The sequence below is a fragment of the Alosa alosa genome, chromosome 5 (genome assembly GCF_017589495.1).
Source record: "Alosa alosa isolate M-15738 ecotype Scorff River chromosome 5, AALO_Geno_1.1, whole genome shotgun sequence".
Taxonomy (NCBI): domain Eukaryota; kingdom Metazoa; phylum Chordata; class Actinopteri; order Clupeiformes; family Clupeidae; genus Alosa; species Alosa alosa.
In genome coordinates this window covers 21,721,363-21,740,491 of record NC_063193.1, presented here as the reverse complement: position 1 = coordinate 21,740,491, position 19,129 = coordinate 21,721,363, and the positions used below count along the sequence as shown (strand labels likewise).

The window sequence follows — 19,129 nt, the reverse complement described above, 5'->3', positions numbered from 1 at the left end:
CTTGCTCAGATCCTGTTAGGACATAGTGTAAGATAAATAAGGAGGCTGGAGCAGAGAGAGGACTGGAAAGGGGCTTGAATCGATTCCAACTCACGGCATTGAGCTTGTCAGTCTTCTTGGCCTCGGGCTCCTTCATGGAGGCGGCCAGCAGCTCGTCCCCCTTGTAGTCCCTGTAGAGCTCAGCCAGGGTCTCACGCGTCTCCAGGTTGGTGGTCTTTAGGTGGTAGGCCGGGTCCAGCTTGGCCTTCTCCTCATCTGCAAACACATACACACGCGCACACTTTATTGATCTTGAAAGACATTTCTGCTAATCAGAGTATACTACACTTCTGCCAGATGCAGATGTGTTACCAACTCTATATTTCAAACCTGCTAATAAACATGGCCCCTGAACCTAATGAATGATGACCAGCACCTGGTTCAGCTCACACATGAAAGACAAAACATGGCAGAGCTCACACTTTCTAAAAAACTTTTATTCCAACACATATCAAATGATATCGCTCCCCATGTAACAGTGAATGGTCAGTAATTAATGTATCAAAGTGGACGACTGCTGTGACAAATGGACCTCGGATCTGAGTTTAGTGGAGGCCAACGCACACGTGGGGCTTCATTGCTGAATCATGGCGCTTTGCTACTCCCGTAAAGTGCTGAAACATCTGGCTAACATATGAAATGAGAAGCAGAACACACCTGGATCAAGGACTTTCAGATTGTTTTTCACGTGGAAAAAGTCGGACACGTTGAACTTATCCAGATTGGTCGGGTCCTGAGGAGACAGGAAGAAAAGAAAGAATTGTAGCAAAAGGCCAAGCTGCAACAGATTTGAACTAGGATGTGTGGGGGAGAGCAAATGTGCTCTTTTACCTCACACACACACACTTTCTGTCCCTTTTTCCTTGTGCCTGAACATAGGCACTACATGACAAACCCATTCATTCACACACACAGTCACACACACTTTCTACTTTCTAAGTAGTCAATCACCCAGTCATGTTTTCATGTCACACACACACACACACACACACACACACCTTTCTCATTCTCCCTCCTCTTCCTCCTACTAAATCTCATGCCCGTCTCTCCCTCTCCCTTTATCAGTTGAATAACTCCCTCCCTCTCTCTTTGTCCATCTCTCCCTTTCTCTCTCACACTCTGTCACCCGGCCTTTCCTCACGCTTTCTTTTTCTCTGGCCATGACCTCCCGGAGCCAGAACCCGATCCAAATGGGTCAGGCCTCGTAATGAGATCACAGTGCTATCTGCCCTCAGTCTCTGACCTCTACCCCACCCCCGCGCGCTCACGACTGCCCGGCCTGCGCGATGGCATGACAACCCGCGCGGCTCCGCTGTTATCCAGGGCACTGGGCTACACATGCTCACACTGGCATGACGGACGCATAGCTCTCAAGCCTTTCCACCCGGACCCCACTGGCCTTATCTCTATCTATCTGTGAGGGAGAGGGAGAGGGAGAGAGAGGGGGAGAGGGAGAGGGAGAGGGAGAGGGAGAGGGAGAGGGAGAGGGAGAGAGAGAGAGAGAGAGGCGCAGGGGTGGGGAGCTAGAAGCCCTCTAGAGCTAGGTTTACGTAATAGAGCAGTTTAAAGCGAATTGCAGACTGTGTGGATGGGGCTCACGGACACCCAATAGGCCCTCAAATCCACTAAATATAGCAGGTGACCTGAACTGCTATTGTGATCTATGAACTGTTGACAGTGACCAGGTGCCATTCTCCCGCTGGCAGTGGTTTTGCAGCGCATAACTACAAGTGCAGACCTCGACTGAGGCACTCAACCATGTGGCGCACACGTGGCAGAAACCTGCACATATTTTTAAGTCCACTCCTCTCTCTCTGCTTCACTATATCTCTCTCACTCACACATACAAACGCACTCTCTCTCTCACTCACACACACATACAAACACACTCTCTCTCTCACCTCACACTCACATACACACCTGTAAGGTGATAAGGTCCTGGCGTGTAAATGGCTCATCAGTAAGAAGATCTTTGAAGGATTTGGTCTTGATGTTGAGCTGCTCCACAGCCTGCAAAGAGCCAACATAAATCATTATCCACACCCAGACACCATACTAATGGCTCATATTAACAGGTCCCTCAAATGGTATATCCACCCAATACTGTATTCATGAGTATTTTCAAAACATGGTTTACCTCATTAGAGTACACATTGCCTGTGACCCTATTGGCAACAATGTGGGAGTTGTTGGTGAAGACGGAGTAGAGGACAGGGCAGTGATATTTGCCTGGAGAGTGGACAGGGATGACCACTGAATACTACATATTATCCCAGACCTCAAAACAATACAACACTTAAACTAAGAAATGCAATGTGAAGAAATGCATTCACACTTAATCTATCAAAGTGTTGTGAAGTCTGAAAAGTCTATAAGGAAGAAAGTGAAGGCAAAGTGTAGAAATCAGTCATGTTGATGAGCATTTGTACCTTCGCTGTTCTTGCTAATGTTCAGCTTCACAAGGTCCTTTGCCTCCAGTTTCTGTTGAGAAACACACACACTCATATCAAGATAGCTGTGGGAACTCCACAAATCAGCAATAACATTTGAAAAAAAAAAAAAAAAAAAAAAAGGGGACAGTGGGTGGCTGTTTTAATGAAGCTTAATTGTTTTCTCAGACGGCAGGCTTTTCATTGGCCTCCCTGGAGTCCCGAGGGAGTGGTGGTGTCGCAGTGCGCGCACACAGCGCCCAAATCCCACTGAGGCCTTCCTCAAAGTGACTACACCAACAGCCACCCGATTAGGCCCAGATTAAACTTCTGCAGCCAAGCCCTTATTGAATTACTGTACAGAGGAGCATGGAAAGTATGCCAGCTGCCACAGGGTGCCCTCACTAACAGCTTCTCCTCAGCCAGCCTTCTTAGCTGGATTTGATACAATTCCCTGTATTCTGCACACGTTTGTTATGATGGGTTTAAAACCCTGGCAGAGTTAGCCTGTAGCCTCAACAAAAGCACTTAGGCTTAAAACTATACTACCTAAAGAAGAAATCTTACGTCACCCATATAAGTGACTTGATTACAGCAAAGCTCTCCTGCTCGTTCATAACGAGGCTGTGGCTATACAATATGAGGCATCACAGAGGGAGCTCGCCAACAACACACAAAGCAGACACACCAGCTGCCACTGACTGCTGTACGAGCACCCCTACCCACCAATGACAGCCAGACAGCCGTGCAGTTCAACCAGACCACGGACACAGACGCAGATGAAGACATGACCTACCCCACCCAGGTGCCCCGGGGCAGTGGCCTGGCCCTTTTTTTCCCCCAGGCGCCCAAGCTACTCCACCAGCTGACGGAGCGACTGGCCGCCTGGCTGACCGGGCAGCTGATTGAACACGTTTGATTGGGCTAGAAATGGGGCTCACGAGAGACGCCCCGCAGGTCCAGACAGACTGGACCCACACCAAACCACTCTGGAGCTCGGGATGGTGGGAGAGCACAGCACGGCACGGCCCAGCGCACACCACAGGGGGGTGGACCGAGCTCGGGATGCAGGAGGTCTGCTGTGCTGCGGACTGACTGGGCCACTGAGAGGCTTTTGAGGGCAGGGGGTCTTGATAAGTTAGCCCCACAAATGAGTTAAATGAATGAGAGGCCAGACATGTGATCAACAAAGGCTGCATTAAGCCTCTGAATTTGTGTTAAACCCTCATAGCGTAAAAAAACCAAACAGTTTATGTATGTTAAAATGCAGGACTTATGTGACAATCCTCTTGCTCCACTTACAAAAAAATGGAGCAAAAACCAACACACAAGATGCTACAAAGGCCCAGACATGCCTATTGTGCCCATGCCCATGCCTATACCTGTTGTGGCTGGGCATGCATGCATCTATCAATCCATCTATATCCATATCTATATTTATTTATATAATTTGCTCTGCTGAGAGAGTGATTGGCTGCAGCCTGCCTTCTCAAAGTCTGTACACCTCCAGGACCCTGAGGCGGACAAAACATAGCCCCCCTTTCTGCATAGTGTTTTTGTCCCTGCATCTGCACTTTGTCATATTTGTATATGTATAGGCATACCGGTATATTATATCATAATACATTATATCATATATAATATTGTATTTAAATACTTCTTATGTGTCTTGCACGATTTCACCAAGTCAAATTCCTTGTCTTTTCTTTTTCGTGTGGAAATAAAATGATTCTGATTCCTATATCTTTCTCTCTTTACTTGTGCATAATATGCAACTGCTGACTAGACATCCCCTCCATCTCTTAAACAATCATTAGTGTTTTCATTATTCTCAGCAAGAGGGCCCAGCTGAGTAAACAGGCATAAGTGGTCTCCATCCTTCCACTGAGTATGGACATATGAACTGCTTGTTTATACCCCTTGAAAAGATATGTGCAATAACAAACAGAACTGAAAGGATGGCATGAGACGGTCAGATGAGACAGATGTCTGGCTCACAAACACTGAGCACGACACAGAATCAGAGACATACACATGACACACGTGCACACACACACACAGACACAAATGCACCCTCATGTAGCGCACACTCCCACTACGGGTTGAACAGCAGCCACTTGAACGTTTCTTTGTTTGGAGAGAGTGGGGGGTGTCCTTCCCTGGTCTGAACTGACACTAGTGTGTCCAGTGTGATGGAGTCAGAGCTCCCTATTCTGCAGGCGATCGTGTTTCTGAGACACGCTTGAATGGCAAAACACCACACAGGCTCTGGACAAAAGAGGAGACACTGGCTAAGGCAACGGCTAAGGCAGCCAACATTGAGGGGATGCAGTGCCTGAAATTCAGATCAACTTGAGTGGGTGTGCAATTCCAAATGAAAAATTAAAAAAAAAAAAAAAAAAGCTTGCCCAGTATATAGTGAACTAGGGCAATATGTTAGACAAATCTATACTGACCTATGCTAAGGGGGATAAAGAAATGTATGATGCAACTATATCCTACTGTCACTGTCCAAATAAATAAATAAATAAATAAATAAATAAATACAGTCTAGTTCCACCTCTTTTGTGCTTCAATCAGAACACATAAATTTATGGCTGACCCATTTCTCGGTATGAATCTGGAGATTGTTAAAAAGGTTCATCCCCATATCTGAGACTGGCACTGTAGAAATCACACAGACATGCTTAAATGGAACAGGAGTGTTATATAATATGCTGCTCTATTCTCCAAATTTCCAAACAATGATTTTGCCATGGTATATCACCCCCTCTAGTGGCTGGGAAGATGAACTGCATCCTCAGTATTTTGTAAGGATGCCATCTTCCACTGAGGATGTGTTGTGTGCTGTAAATGTGCTTATACATGTAACTTTGTATGAAGGATGATGTTATTAACTGTATAAGAGCATGCCACTTGATATTTATGACTACATTATTCCCCGGTTTCTTACACTTCTGTACACCATCCTCTGCTATCTTGGATTTGAATGTATGAAAAGCTTTGTGCTTAATATTACACCAAGATCTCGTATTCCACTGAACCTTGAGTGTCATTCTTACATATTCTCATAATAAGTCGTTTTGCATAAAAGTGTCACCTAAATGAAAAAAATGTAAATGACTAATCTAGTCTCGCACACTCCTACACTTAAAGATGGCTTTCTCCAATCTGCAAATGTGGGGACACCTGCATATTTTAAATGTACCATTCTTGATCAGATAAACCAAGAATGTTCAGCTACTCTATGGGAGTAACAAAAGGATCTAAAGTTTTAAATATCTGTCGAGGAAAGAAGAAAAAAATGGAAAGAATATATCCTGCTCTAAGAAAACGTCCTAAAATCCTGCTGCAGTGGGAAGCAGTGGAAGGGAGTGGCAGTCTCCTTAAATGCCCCTCATAAGAGCATTACAAATTAGTTCTGTTATTGAAGTACAATGCTGCCTTCTGTAATTGTTCTTCCTATTTGGAGTGGCAGTCATCAATAATTCCATTCATTCTAGCATTGACAATGGATTACAAAGCACTAAACACACAGGCAGAGTCTGGAGTGTTTGAGTACACCACACATATTTTTCATCCAAAGTCCACTTAGAATGAGTTCATGTACGATTTGGCAGTCATGTCCCTCTATAAACAGTCACATCCGTCCATATTCAACATGTTTCCTTTGACATTAGAACTTGTATTGGCAGAATTATAAAATATAAACTTGCAGACAAAGTGACAGTCAAAAGATGCTTCATCTAAAAGTCTTACCTCTCCAGAGATAGGGTTTGTACCATACTTCTTTAACCATGGCACTATGCTCCTAAAAAAAACACACACAAAAAAAAGAATTCTGACGTTTGGATACAGCACATCTCCTTATAGAGGGCAGTCGTGGCCTATTGGTTAGGGCTTCGGGCTTGGAACCGAGGGGTTGCCGGTTCGATCCCCGACCAGTAGGAACGGCTGAAGTGCCCTTGAGCAAGGCACCTAACCCCTCACTGCTCCGGGTTAGTGTGTGCATCACCGCACTGTGTGTTCACTGTGTGTTCTGTGCGTTCACAAATTCACGGATGGGATAAAGGCAGAGACCAACTTCCTTATGTACGCAAGTATACTTGGCCTAAAAAACCTGATTTACATTATAGTGATGCAGGCTGCCCAAACACTGGACCTGTCTGCATAAAAACTGACACTCATGTTAGTGGAAGTGAACTTAAGTAAGTTTGAATGAGCACAAAGAGTGTTTCTCAAACTGTGTGCAGTAGCACAATGGTGTGTTGTGAGGACTGTGCAGATGTGCTGCAGGGAAGGAGGGCGGGGGGTTGGCACAACATAAGCTGTATTCAGAAGTAGCAAAAAGTGTTCAGTGTCATACTGTGTAGATGAAAGGCATTGACAAAACCTGTAAAAATACTTTAACGGATGCCTGACCAGGCCATTTCCGACACTTGGTTTCTCTCATAATCTTAGAATATGTCTTTCTGACATTATGGGACAAATACTGGATTTTTTTTTGGCAGCGGGGAGCAATAAACAGCAAACTTGCTACATTGTGGCTTTTGCATGCTTAATATAGAGCAGGTGGGGTGTGCGGTGAGATTCTCATTGTAAATAGTGTGCTGCAAGAGGGAAAAGGTTGGGAAACACTGTCCTAGAGCATGGGTAGGGCTGGATCCCTTCCCTGGGTTATGCTGATTTATGCAATTATAGTGAGTGTAAGGAAGACTGTGGGAGTAAAACACAATTTAATATACAGATAAAGATCCCCCAGCCCCCATTCACATAGGAAACTAATACTGAACTAAAATCAGTATCATTGACTTAGACTGTATGTTGTCAAGCCTTATGCAACTGTCGCATGTTTAAAATAAGATAGACTCTTATGCCAGCCTTGGTGTAGGGTCCATAATTACTTACATTAGATCAAAAACAACGCCTTCTTTCGTGCACATGGGATATTCAAATGGCTGGAGAGACAAACTGTTGAGGGAAAGAAAAAAACCCCCTTTAATTCCTGTTTTTATATGTCAGACATTCTAATGCAAAAGGAAAAGTAGTGATTTCAGGCCATACAAGATTCTGATGTGATTTTCCAACTTTCAAATTATTTTAAATCATATATTCACAAACCTGCAGTGGTCAAAGGGAAGACGTTTGAAGTTGGCCTGTGGAATTACTGGGAAAAGCAATTCAGAAAAGTTAATTTTTAAGTGGGCATTGTAACATCATTAAGAGAACCCTACCCATTCAAACCTCAGTCTGTTTGTGCCTTTACCATCAGGGGGAAAAATACAGAACCATCAAAGCCCAAACTAGGCTAATGGACCAAAGAACAGCTGTATCTCACATCACTGCTGTGGAGAAAGGACTGCAGGATATTTGGTTATCTAATAAAGCAATACATTTTTAAAATGCACGTTTTGTGCTGTCAGTTTACCTGGTCATCTAATTGTCAGATGCCACATCACTATATTTGCCTTGATTATCTCGCTTTTTATCTACAGCTGCTGAGAAGTCCGTAGTATAGCCTACCTAACTATGGCAAAATGTCTTATGTGTCATTAAGGCTACAACTGTAATGCAAATGTACAAATTTGTAGGTAACATTATCCTACCTGTTCTTTTCCCTCCATAGAAGTGGGTATACTCCGAACAGGTAATATACCTACAGACAAAATATCCAGCAGTTTAACAACTCTTTAATGCATATCATACACAACATAACCACTATTCTCGCGACATAATACTAAGTTATCGTTATTTACAATCCACCTAACTAACTCTCCGTAGCCTTACGCTAAGTTAACGTTAGCTAGCTAACGTAAGTGAACGTATCGCTAGGTTGCTAAAGTTAACAAGCTAACCCTTAAATATTCGTTTTAAATTTGAAGTCGTGGAAACATGCATACTATAGGTTATAGGTAATATGTACAGTTGTAGGTTAAACATCTAACACCTAAAAACTATGTGGGTTAAACATCATCATAGCAACATTTTAAAATGCTAACCAGTTAGCTCTGACCATCTAACTAGCTTGCACATGTTTGACATGTTGGCCAAGAAAAAAAAGGCTAAATAGACTTACATTTTATCTTTTTGATGTTGCCTTTTCCCCATTTTGATTAACAGGTGGTATACCTACTAACACGGGAAAAATTGTCAATTTACTTGCGTAAATATCACCAGAGAATGTCTGATTACTGACCAGATTGCTACTTCCTAGGGTATTTCCTGTTTCAAGTACAGCTACGGTACGTTTAAGGGGACTGTCCGGTGGGAAACATGGGCGAACACATAGACAGTAAAATATGTTCCTGCAAGAACTTGAAGTAAGCAAGATATGTTTTCATTCTTTGTCTTTTGGCAAGGTGTGTGTAAGAAAGGTCAGCGATACATTTATTTAATTCATCACAAACAAATCCTACCAATGGGATAGAAATGCAGTAGCGTTAATGTCACATGCACTGTCCGAGAGCGCCGTAGACATCATATTTGGTCTGAGGACGTGTACTGTTTTCGCATGGTTTAATCTCTTAATTATGTGCAAACATGTGTGCCTACAGCATTGTTTGATGTCTGGTGCCAGTTGTTATTTCGAGGTAGTGGATTCCAGTTATTTCCGCTAGATGGCAGCTCCGCGGTAAGGCGGTAGTCGATGTGGTCACCTCCCATTTCAAACGGCTTCTTCCGGGGGCACTTGAGATTCTGTAACGTACAGTAAATTATATAAAATCCTGAATTATACCTGTTCATATAAATATATATCTTGTTTGCGAATATTCACTGCATTCAAAGATGGTGGGAGACAAACGACTTCTGATTGTGTTGGTGCTCTCTGCATCCCTTCTTTGCGCTGAATCAGCCAGGAGCAGGAAGGATTCTAGTAACCAGAACAGTTTTAGAAGGGCGGCCAATGGGTTTTATCAAGCCTTGAGCAGCATTTTTGGAGAGGAGAATATCAGGGGTTTGTACAAGGTTAGTATTGGATTTCCCTAATAACTACCTATTCAGTTTAGGCCAACGTGAAATATGGGATGTCGGGTTTTTAGCATGCCTGCTGCTGCTATCATAGGGCTTAGCGTTAACCGAACGGTGATTGATATGGGAATTCATCTCATTGTTGTGTTATTATCATGCTGTAGTGATATTGAGCTGTAGTGGCTTTATTAAGTAGCCATTAAAATGTAATGACTGCTTCAACAGCCGCGACAAACGTTCAATAGCCGTGGGTCACTCGTATAAATACTGTCCATATGGTTATGTCCTGCTCATGATTCTGTGGGCGTTTGATACTGTCACACAATACAGTTGTATACTGCCACACAATTTTGGCTAGTTATTGACAATTGATCTTTTTTCATTAGTTTTTTTCCAAGACCACGGAGAGATTTGTCCATGGAGTGGATGCCTTCCTAGATACACTGTGGAAAGTTTGGACGGATCTGTTGGATGTCATAGGAATTGATGGTATTGGCTTTGCATTGTGATTTAGTGCAATTTTATGAGAAATTAGACAGTTCTTGCGTCTTCTTGGTTTGTTTTAATAAAGTATGCAGCTGCATCCTTTGCAACAGTGGCAGGATTCAGTGAAGATGAACTGCTGGTTAATGATATTCAAATAATTCTCTCTCTCTCTCTCCTTCCTCGTTTCAGCATCTAACCTCAGCCATTACTTCAGCCCCACGTCTCTGTCCAACTCTCCAGCTCGAGCTCTCCTCCTAGTTGCTGCAGTGCTGCTGGCCTACTGGTTCCTGTCCTTGTTCCTGGGGGGGTTCTTTTACCTGCTGCACGCCATCTTTGGACGCTTCTTCTGGCTGGCTCGCGTGGCTCTCTTTGCACTCTCTTGCCTTTACATCCTGCAGAAGTTCGAGGGGGATCCTGAGCGTGCGGTGCTGCCCCTCTGCTTCGTGATGGCTGTGTACTTCATGACTGGGCCGGTAGGGGCCTACTGGCGCCGAGGTGGCGGGCCCAGCACCCTGGAAGAGAAGATTGACCACTTGGACACCCAAATTCGTCTCCTAAACATCCGCCTGAGCAGAGTGATTGACAACCTCGAGAGGTCCAGTGAACAGTAAAGCCCCATGGGTCAGTGTTGGGGCCGGGTTGGTGGAGTGGGGCTATTTAGATGAAAGTAGGCGTTGGGATTCTAGAATGCAACTACTAGTATAATTCAAAACCAGGTTTCATGACTTTTGTTTTACTTTCACAGAATCATGTTTTTTTAATGGTCCAATTATGGTTGTGAAACCACACTTGGCTCGAATTCTTCTTAAAACCAGACTGGATTCCAGATGTTTAACTTACTGTATCAAGGCTTATCCATAGAAGCAAAACTAAGCCCCATTAAGCTTAGTAGTGAAAACATGTAGTCTGTTCCTTGTTATGTGTAGGCTGTTGTAGAACTAAATGTGTTTTTGAAGCCATCTCCATTACACAGTAGCAATAGGATTGATTAAGTGAATATATTTGGACCTTTTTTTGTATACTGTGTGAATGTGTTTTGCAGCACAAGACATGCTTTGGAATGATTGTGCTTGTGTGATAGCAAAGGGATTGAATGCTATTGTTTGTTTTGGCTGCTTTCCCAAAAGATAAATGTGTTCAACTTCTTGATTACAGTGTATCAGAAAACTTAGATTGATGTGTTGCTTAGCGCAGTTGTGTGTTAGAAACATGGGGAATAAGAAAATGAAGTTGCCCTCTGGACGTCCAGCAAAGGCATTGTGTTCTCAGGGAGAGAATATGTAAAAACAACCGTCCCACTGAATTATGTAAAGCAACCAGATCACTCCATGTTGTAGGATCTTGTAGGTCAGAATTGTAGTGTTTTTATTTTAATATTTTATTTTAATTTGAGGTTGGAGACTGAGGTCATAGTTTACTTTTTTAATTTAGTCAAACACAGCAGTACACAGAGTACTATCCTCTTAAATCTACAATAAATGAGGAATACTGTCTGATAGGGATGTTTGTAATAATGTGATATCAGAAGGAACATGTATAATCATTGTGAAAGTTCCACTGATTGGAAGGGAATCCAATCTCTTTATTCCTTATATTTTCCCTGCCCTGTGATTGTAAACCTTGAAACATATTTTTTAAACTGAAAATGGATTCATTGATGTTTCTAAGTTTTCTGTAACTGGGATGTACTTACACCTTTTTGACTTGTTTTGATGAATGATACGCACTGAGTAATTATGTATTTGCTTGCCTATCGTAAATGTCACATTCCGAATGGATGAGTTTTCATTGATTCATATGATTTGTTGGTCCACTCCTAGTGATGTTAAATAGCTTGGTTTTCCGGTGTGCTTTTTAATGTGAAACTTGAAATGTTTTTTTTTTTGTCATAGAATTTTGCCGTTTTTGTTTTTTTTTCCGCCCCATTGGTTTGTTAGTTCTGCAAAAACCCAGCGGAGGGTTCCCTGGGAACTGAGATTCAGATGTGAATGGCCGTTGCCAGTATTGGGGACCGTGTCTAATTTCACCCCAAAAGTGCCACTGCATCCCATTTCAATGCCAAGACCATGAACCCTGGAATTTCACTAGACCCGCATATTACGTTTGTTTTGTTGTTTGCGTCGCCGTGCCCATCATACTCCTGCTGTATGCTAACTTGCTCTTATGTTTTGCGTTGCTGATCAGCCGTATTCTTTCTTCACAACATTGACCAGATTGTATTACATATTGCTATTGCTTCAGAGAGTAGACCATCGGTCAGACTCAAGAAGTACAATGCAGGTATTCCAGTATTTCTCTTGAAGACCAACATACACACGTGGTATTTATTCATATTGAAAGTCTATGGCTTACATTGTGATTTTTGACGGGATGGCCTCAAATAAAGTATTCAACATATCCTAATGAAGGTATGCAGTTTTGCAAGTAAAAGTTTCAGTAATTTTGCACTGATGTATATAGACCTAGTCAATCATGATTCTGTCTGATTGAGGAGCACCTGTATAGAAACCTGTGGTCCAGGCCCATCATCTGAACAATATCGTTTCAACAGGAGCTGCGTTAGGAACATCCACTTATTCACGACATAGTGGTTATTCACTATATACAGTAGTGGACTAAGTAGTGAATGCTAGGGTTTCTAAACACTAGTTATGTAGCTAGGGTTTTTAAACACTAGATGTTTTATACACACAGACTACTATATAGAAGGTATATTGTACTGTAATGCATACGTTATTTCTCACCCTATAGGCCAAACCTGTCATGCTACAAACATGCATAAAACACTGAGTGAGTTTCTAATGTGTGTTTTCACTTTGGTTTGGGGATGTTAAATCACTGTAATAATTACTTTGTTGAATGACATCGTTATATCCATTTTTCTTTAGCTTCTACTTGAATGTTGTTGTTTTTTTGCTGTTGACTCATTGTCTCCCCATGTTTAGTAGATCAGTAAAAATGTAATCTTTTAAGAGTTTAAGGAAGTATGTTACCACTTTGAAAACATGTAGTATCGTTTTGAATTATGATTATGACACTTTGAAAATGTAAATACATTTAAATAAATGAAGTAAATGAATATTTACAGATTTATATATAAAAAATATATTATAGTCTGAACATTTCCATCCAATGGCTAATCATCTTTTAAGTTATTTGGTCCTGATTATGGCAATGAAATCCTGCTTGTCTTAGAATCTGATCATTCATCCTTGGGAACGAATTTCTTTTAAATGTACTGCTAGGGGAAAGCTGTTCATGTTATAATGTGTGATTTATATTGCTGACTTAAGGGTCTTTCTCTTAGTTTGTGTGTCTGTTTTTTAAGGGTGGGGGTAACTACTGCCTGCTGTACTCTTGTTTTGTGAGTTTGTGAGTGTGTTTTTTTTTTTCTTCTTTTGTGTTGAAGGCTTATGTGCAGCCAAATCAGAGGTCCAACAATTGATTAAATAAACATGTTACTGAATCTTTTCTTTGTCTTCATTTTGTTTTTTCTGGTTGAAGAGCTTTGATCATTCCACATCATGCTTCCACCACTACATTTTTGTGTTTTGTCATTTACACGGACACACCCTTCCACTTATTTAAACATGGAACAGAAATTGTCTTGTGTAAGTCGGCAATCGCAATAACTGATTTCTGTAAGAGCACCTGTGTGATGTAACCAGTGGGGTAATCAGATGACTAGTATCTTTATGTAAAGTCCCTGACCAGATTCCTTTGGGTGATAACCCTGTGGTGGTCAGTGTTTGAGTTGGCTCTTGATCATGGCTCTTGATCACGGATTCTACTTTGTAGGCTGGACTGGAATGGAGTCTGGCTCAACGGATGGTCTGGCTCTCTCTCTTACACCACCACCGCAGATAACCAGGCCTCTTGCCAGGTGACACAACCCCACAGTCTTTCCTAATGAACACTGCTACTGATGCTCACTGTCAGACCCCAAACCAGTGATGCAAGCAGGGACTGAAAACAGAATGTTCATTTTGGTTTGTTCTGAGCTAAAACTTTATTTTTTCGTTCCCGTTCCAGTGTTCCAAGGCCACTCCTGTTATAGAAGAACAGTTAATAACAAATGGCATTGTCTTTACAAATTGATTTATTGCCGGTGGCATAATACTAGGTTTTTTTCTGCCCAACAGTGATACTTAAATCAAAGCACTGGCTGTTAAAAACACCGCCTGAATTCAGGCATGGGACGAGATTTGAAAGTAGGCCTATACTGTATAATATTAGATCTTCAAAATTCAGGCACAGAAAATGTCCTTGCTTTAAGCCCTGTGAAGTCTAACCTATGCGTGGTGCTACCAACTGCATGTCACTAGGCCTAGATATTTTCCTAGTGTCTCTGGTAGCCTGCTATTTTACACAATGTTACAGTAATTTAGGCTATACTTGGAAAAGGTCGTTAGATAGTGTTGGATATGAAAATCTTTTTATCAACTCATAGGCTTAGCCTATTATACAGGGGAGACACTGATTCATACAATCTGACTAAATTCATCCTATAAGGGGTCTGGGGAACACTGTAAAGGCATGTGACTTTCCAAGCCTATGGACTTTTGAATAATATTCAAAGAAAGTTAATTGGAACAATACATACCAATAAAAATGTGAAAATAGTGTTTTCACTCCAAAACAAGTGAATTTGGTTTTGTTCCCGTTTTCAGTTACGTTCATCCAAAATTGTGTTAGTTTCCGGTTTCCGTTTTCGTTCTTGAGTCGTTTCTAATCCCTGGATGCAAGCCCTTATGATCAAGTCTGTCCATGTTGAATCCTTGTTGCATGAATGCAAGACAGATTTGTTGCATTAATTCATGACAGATTATTCTACCATCCATGTTGTATTGGAGAAGATTGAGCAAATAATTATGTAGGCCTATAAGCCTATGTATAAGTTTTGGAATTGTAAGTTGTACAAAACATTGCATGAAATAGAGAAATAATAGGCCGGATACATTTTCTGTTAACATCTGGACCTTTCTGGATATCTTATCTATACAAGCATTAATCGTTTTTGTTTGCAACTCAAGGTCACAAAGCCTTCATCTTTCATGAGCCTCATTTGTGAAATTTAGGAATGAATACTCTGATTTCAGAAAACTGGTCGGTAGGGCATTCCTTTGGATTGGTAGTACTTATTTGATGTTTTGCCACCAGATATTGCCCATATTTTTAGTTTTCTGAGGGGCGCACAGAGAGAGAGAGAGAGAGAGAGAGAGAGAGAGAACACTCCTTTCCCCTGCATTAAAACAGGACAAAATGTACAGTATCTACTGAAATGATGACATTGTTAACATCACTGATTATGATGCAAGTGTAGGCCATCAGAGGCAATCTCTTCGTTGTCTGGTCAAGGTCTCAGCAATCAGGAGAGGAGGCTTTTGGTCCAACAGATCAATGTGAAATAATAGTGCACATGATGTCTAATGCTTAGATTTTCTCTGATGTCTTAACCATTAGATCCCACATTCAGTTGCATTAAAAAAAAGTATTCTTATTTTTATTTCTATATAGCTAATTCTTTCCTTCGATGAATCAGTCATAGACCTGCAGCTTGGTGAGAGTTGAGAGGGCAGAGCTGAATTCTGCTCCAAACCAAATAACTGCAGAAAAATCATAGGCCTGTGTTTCTCACAGTTGGTCAATCAGATATGGCTTATTAAAGCTGTTAAGAGTGCACAAAGGAGTGCACAAAAGCTTAGTAGGCTAGGGGCTAAAACATAAGCCGTCTGATTGGGCACACCTCTAAAACGTACTCTCATTGATCGATTGTCATTGGCCAAAGCTCGCATCAGTAGCGTTGAAAGGGCGGTCTCAACGATAGCGCCTTTCCCTATTGGATTATTTTGTTGTCTGTCAGTATTGCATGTCAGAAGACTCATTCCTCGGCTGATGTGAGACCAGTCTAAGCAGCCAATCAAGTAGAGTAATACCGATGGTGCGCCGTTGCCATATCATTGCGACATGTCCTGGAGGGAGAATATTCAAAAGGACAAAATAGGACACTGAACTTGTGTCACCTTGAAGAACTTGATTCAGATGCTTTCAGTGATAACCTACACAATATCTAGAACGCATTTGCACATCTTTAAGATACATGCATAGGCTGTGAAATGCGAGCCTATCATAGGCTATGTGCTGTAGCGTTGTCATTATGAAAGCAACACGTATTGATTATGGCCTAATATTCTTTTTGGCAAACAGAGCATACCTTTTTCATGTCTAACACCATTTCCAAATGTGTTACATAGTAGGCTAGCCTAGTCTAGGCATTATAGGCGAGTCTATAAGCTATTAGGCCTACAGTGTTAGAAATTATTGGAATCAATTATGCTGACAAAAGTAAATGTAACAATTCAGTCAACATTATATTTTATAATTTATCAACGAACAGTTTAAAAACAAATGATTAATTCAAAGGTTCTATTTTGCTAAGCGGAGGACAGGAGGGAGGGCACTGATCTATAAAGAACACAGTGAGGGAGGGGTATTGACGCCGCGTGTGTCATCTGGGGGCGGAGACTAAGGGGCTGTCTAGATTACCTCCGTAGCTGCAAGGAAGTGGAACATGACAGTGTGCATGACTCTCTAGGTTACTGTCCTGTTGAATACGTCCGTGTGCTCTAGCGTTGTCCCCCTCACAACCTTACGTTTTAAAGGACATCTGGTGTGGTCTTGTGTGAACGTGTCCGCAATGCCGAAAGACATCGACGGGAAGAGCATAGAAATCATGGAGTCGAAGGCGATGTGGTACCCAGACTCCAAGAAGAACACACAGATGGATCGGTTCAGGTCGCAGGTGAATCGAGATTTCGGGCTTAATCTGGGTAAGTGTGTTAGCTGCTGATGTTACTCCTGCCGCTAACCACTGTGCCACTGACAAGTGTTGAATAGCAGTCATTCATAAACATGACTTGTCTAGTCTAGTATACTAGTGTGTCTCTGTGTAGGCTATGTAGGATCCTCACATAAACTTTCCTGTCTCTCTTTTATGATGTAATCCGCAGACGTGAATCGCAAGCAGCATTGTTGCAGTAAGAAGCTTTAGGAGCTCATTCTCTCATAGACGCGTTGTACATTTTTGTTAAGCACTAAAAAAGCTATTCAGTTTGTCTTTTTCATTTGAGTTAGTTAATAGGCTACTGTGGAGGCTAAAAGATACCGTTTGATTGCAGCCCTGAAGGCTATGGCCATCTTTCATAAATTTAGGGTTATGTCTAACCTCAACTTTCCTCACTCAGAAAACATTAGCTGAATATCATATATTTTTTACTTTGCATTACCAAGTAGCCTATATTTGAAGTAGAGTTAATATTCCTTTAATTTAATTAATGCTATCGACACAAAGTTCTCCTGTGATGGTTGTAATGTCTGTTTCATTTGCAGCCAACTATGATGACCTCTACCAGTGGTCCATTCAGAACTACCAAGAGTTCTGGGCAGAGGTGTGGAGGTTTTGTGGGGTAGTCAGCTCAAGGAAGTATGAAGAGGTACAGTCTCGTTAAGTTTCTGAAGTGAAATGCACTGTTGTGTACCCAATGCTACAATGAGGGTCCTCATTATATAGGCTACAGTCAACTATGGGGGACTGGACAATGCATAGCCACACTCACCCCCCTCCACTAACCCTGGGAAAAGAAGGGAATTGTTCCTTCCTCAGTCATGCATGCATCCGCAGTGGGGTCCAACTGAGTTATTCTAGTGCTATCACAACATGTGGCCTACTCCTCCCCTTAGAAATTACATGGCTAAAAGATCAACTGCTACGTGGCCAGATGACAACATATGTGTCTTCACACCTTAGGCATTGTTATACGACTTCCTAAACTGCTCTTGTGTGTGGTGTTGACGGGACAAGTAAATCAAGGGGAACCAGTATAGGGTTGCAAAATTCCGGGAATTTTCAAAGTTGGAAACTTTCCATGGGAATTAACGGCAATATACGGAAATTAACGGGAATGAACGGGAATTAATGGGAATAAACTGGGAATTTTTAATATGGGAAGTTAGTCTATAACAGGGAACTTAAATGTAGTGGACAAAACCCCATCTTGCAGCATAATATTAGTTAAAACAACCTGATTTAATGCAATTTCAGTCAAATTTCTACCATGCACATATAATGCCAATCCCATGCACACAGCAATCAGCATAGGCTACTAGACATAAAGGAAACCTATGGTATGCTCATGTGCATGGGGAAAAATCAATTCCCAGTGAAAATGTCATCTCATGTATTCCCACAAATTGGTGTGAAACTGGGCTTAAGTTTGCAAACAGAGTTGCCCAGTTATGGGCTTGTCGCCACTTTTGTCCTCATTCAAATGGGTGTACGTCATTTTGCATAAACTGTAATGGGACGATTAATCTGTCTGATTAAGCTTGACAATTTATATATAATTTACATAATCTATAAGGTTTGGTTGGGGTGTTATGTTGTGTCATTGTATTTTTTATTTATTTTACCCTTTTCTGGGATTCTAACTGAACAAACTGATAGTCAGTCAATGTTCCAACCAATTGGATTTTGTTGTTGAGTGGCATGGTGTATCTTGGGCAGTTCAGTGGTTTCTGTGTTGCTATCTTAGCACGCTAGTAAACCATAGGCAGAGAATGGGATTCCTGCTAGCATGGTAGCTAGCTTTGTATGCTAAGATAAGCGAAAATACGAACAAACAAATCATATTGCTTATTACGAAACAGAATGTTAATGTCTGTATACTGTATGAAACAGTAGGAATTACCAAAAAGTCCCAGTTAATTCCCATTAATTCCCATAATTTCCTTTAATTCCATGAAAGTTTCCAATTTGGAATATTTCCAAAATTCCGGAAATTTACCGGAACTTTTCCGCCCCTTTGCAACCCTAAACCAGTATGATGAATATGCATTTTAGTGCAGTGCCATTGTAGCCTTACCTATGTTCTATGTGGTATGAACTGATAGTCAGGAATTCCAGAGAATATGTTACACTTGAACAATTATTCTCTGCTGAAGTCTTATGTTGTAAGGAGTGGTTGTGTGAATAGTTAAGTATTTTTCTGGGCAGTGATGGCAACATGAAGTAAAATCTGAGGCTGTAAACAAGATTGCTTTATGGGAGGTTTATTTAGCTCTCACATGATTACATTACCCCCACACATCATGTGCAATGTAATATTTGTCTTGCCACACCTTTGGACGAACAGGAGCTGAGAAGGAAG

General features: G+C 41.6%; 3 protein-coding genes across 4 annotated transcripts in view; 2 read left to right on the top strand and 1 right to left on the bottom strand.

Moving 5' to 3' along the window:
- ppil2 (peptidylprolyl isomerase (cyclophilin)-like 2) overlaps nucleotides 1–8,704 on the bottom strand; it is a 49,926-nt gene extending 41,222 nt beyond the window's left edge. For both annotated transcript variants that reach the window (XM_048243108.1, XM_048243106.1), the window contains exons 1-10: nucleotides 8,545–8,704; nucleotides 8,075–8,124; nucleotides 7,590–7,635; nucleotides 7,377–7,439; nucleotides 6,228–6,279; nucleotides 2,469–2,520; nucleotides 2,177–2,268; nucleotides 1,960–2,049; nucleotides 697–772; nucleotides 95–255 (exon numbers count right to left, since the gene is read on the bottom strand). In XM_048243108.1, the coding sequence (XP_048099065.1) occupies nucleotides 95–255; nucleotides 697–772; nucleotides 1,960–2,049; nucleotides 2,177–2,268; nucleotides 2,469–2,520; nucleotides 6,228–6,279; nucleotides 7,377–7,439; nucleotides 7,590–7,635; nucleotides 8,075–8,124; nucleotides 8,545–8,576 (714 nt within the window). In that variant the 5' untranslated portion in view covers nucleotides 8,577–8,704. The remainder of the gene's footprint in view (nucleotides 1–94; nucleotides 256–696; nucleotides 773–1,959; nucleotides 2,050–2,176; nucleotides 2,269–2,468; nucleotides 2,521–6,227; nucleotides 6,280–7,376; nucleotides 7,440–7,589; nucleotides 7,636–8,074; nucleotides 8,125–8,544) is intronic.
- A 421-nt stretch (nucleotides 8,705–9,125) lies between these two features.
- Nucleotides 9,126–13,394, top strand: LOC125295230 (bri3 binding protein). The gene is made up of 3 exons (XM_048244482.1): nucleotides 9,126–9,434; nucleotides 9,824–9,926; nucleotides 10,113–13,394. Exons 1-3 carry the CDS (start codon nucleotides 9,255–9,257, stop codon nucleotides 10,532–10,534), a joined length of 705 nt encoding a protein of 234 aa, XP_048100439.1. The 5' UTR covers nucleotides 9,126–9,254; the 3' UTR covers nucleotides 10,535–13,394.
- Nucleotides 13,395–16,446: 3,052 nt separating this feature from the next.
- Nucleotides 16,447–19,129, top strand: part of aacs (acetoacetyl-CoA synthetase) — a 36,134-nt gene continuing 33,451 nt past the window's right edge. Inside the window, exons 1-2 of the mRNA XM_048244018.1 lie at nucleotides 16,447–16,753; nucleotides 17,313–17,416. Of these exons, the coding sequence (XP_048099975.1) occupies nucleotides 16,621–16,753; nucleotides 17,313–17,416 (237 nt within the window). The 5' untranslated portion in view covers nucleotides 16,447–16,620. The remainder of the gene's footprint in view (nucleotides 16,754–17,312; nucleotides 17,417–19,129) is intronic.

Coding starts and splice junctions, on each gene's coding strand:
- LOC125295230 (XM_048244482.1), top strand. CDS start 9,255: ATGGTGGGAGACAAACGACTTCTGATTGTGTTGGTGCTCTCTGCATCC. Junction 9,435..9,823: donor ATATCAGGGGTTTGTACAAG/GTTAGTATTGGA, acceptor TTTTTTCATTAG/TTTTTTTCCAAGACCACGGA. Junction 9,927..10,112: donor GGATGTCATAGGAATTGATG/GTATTGGCTTTG, acceptor TCCTCGTTTCAG/CATCTAACCTCAGCCATTAC.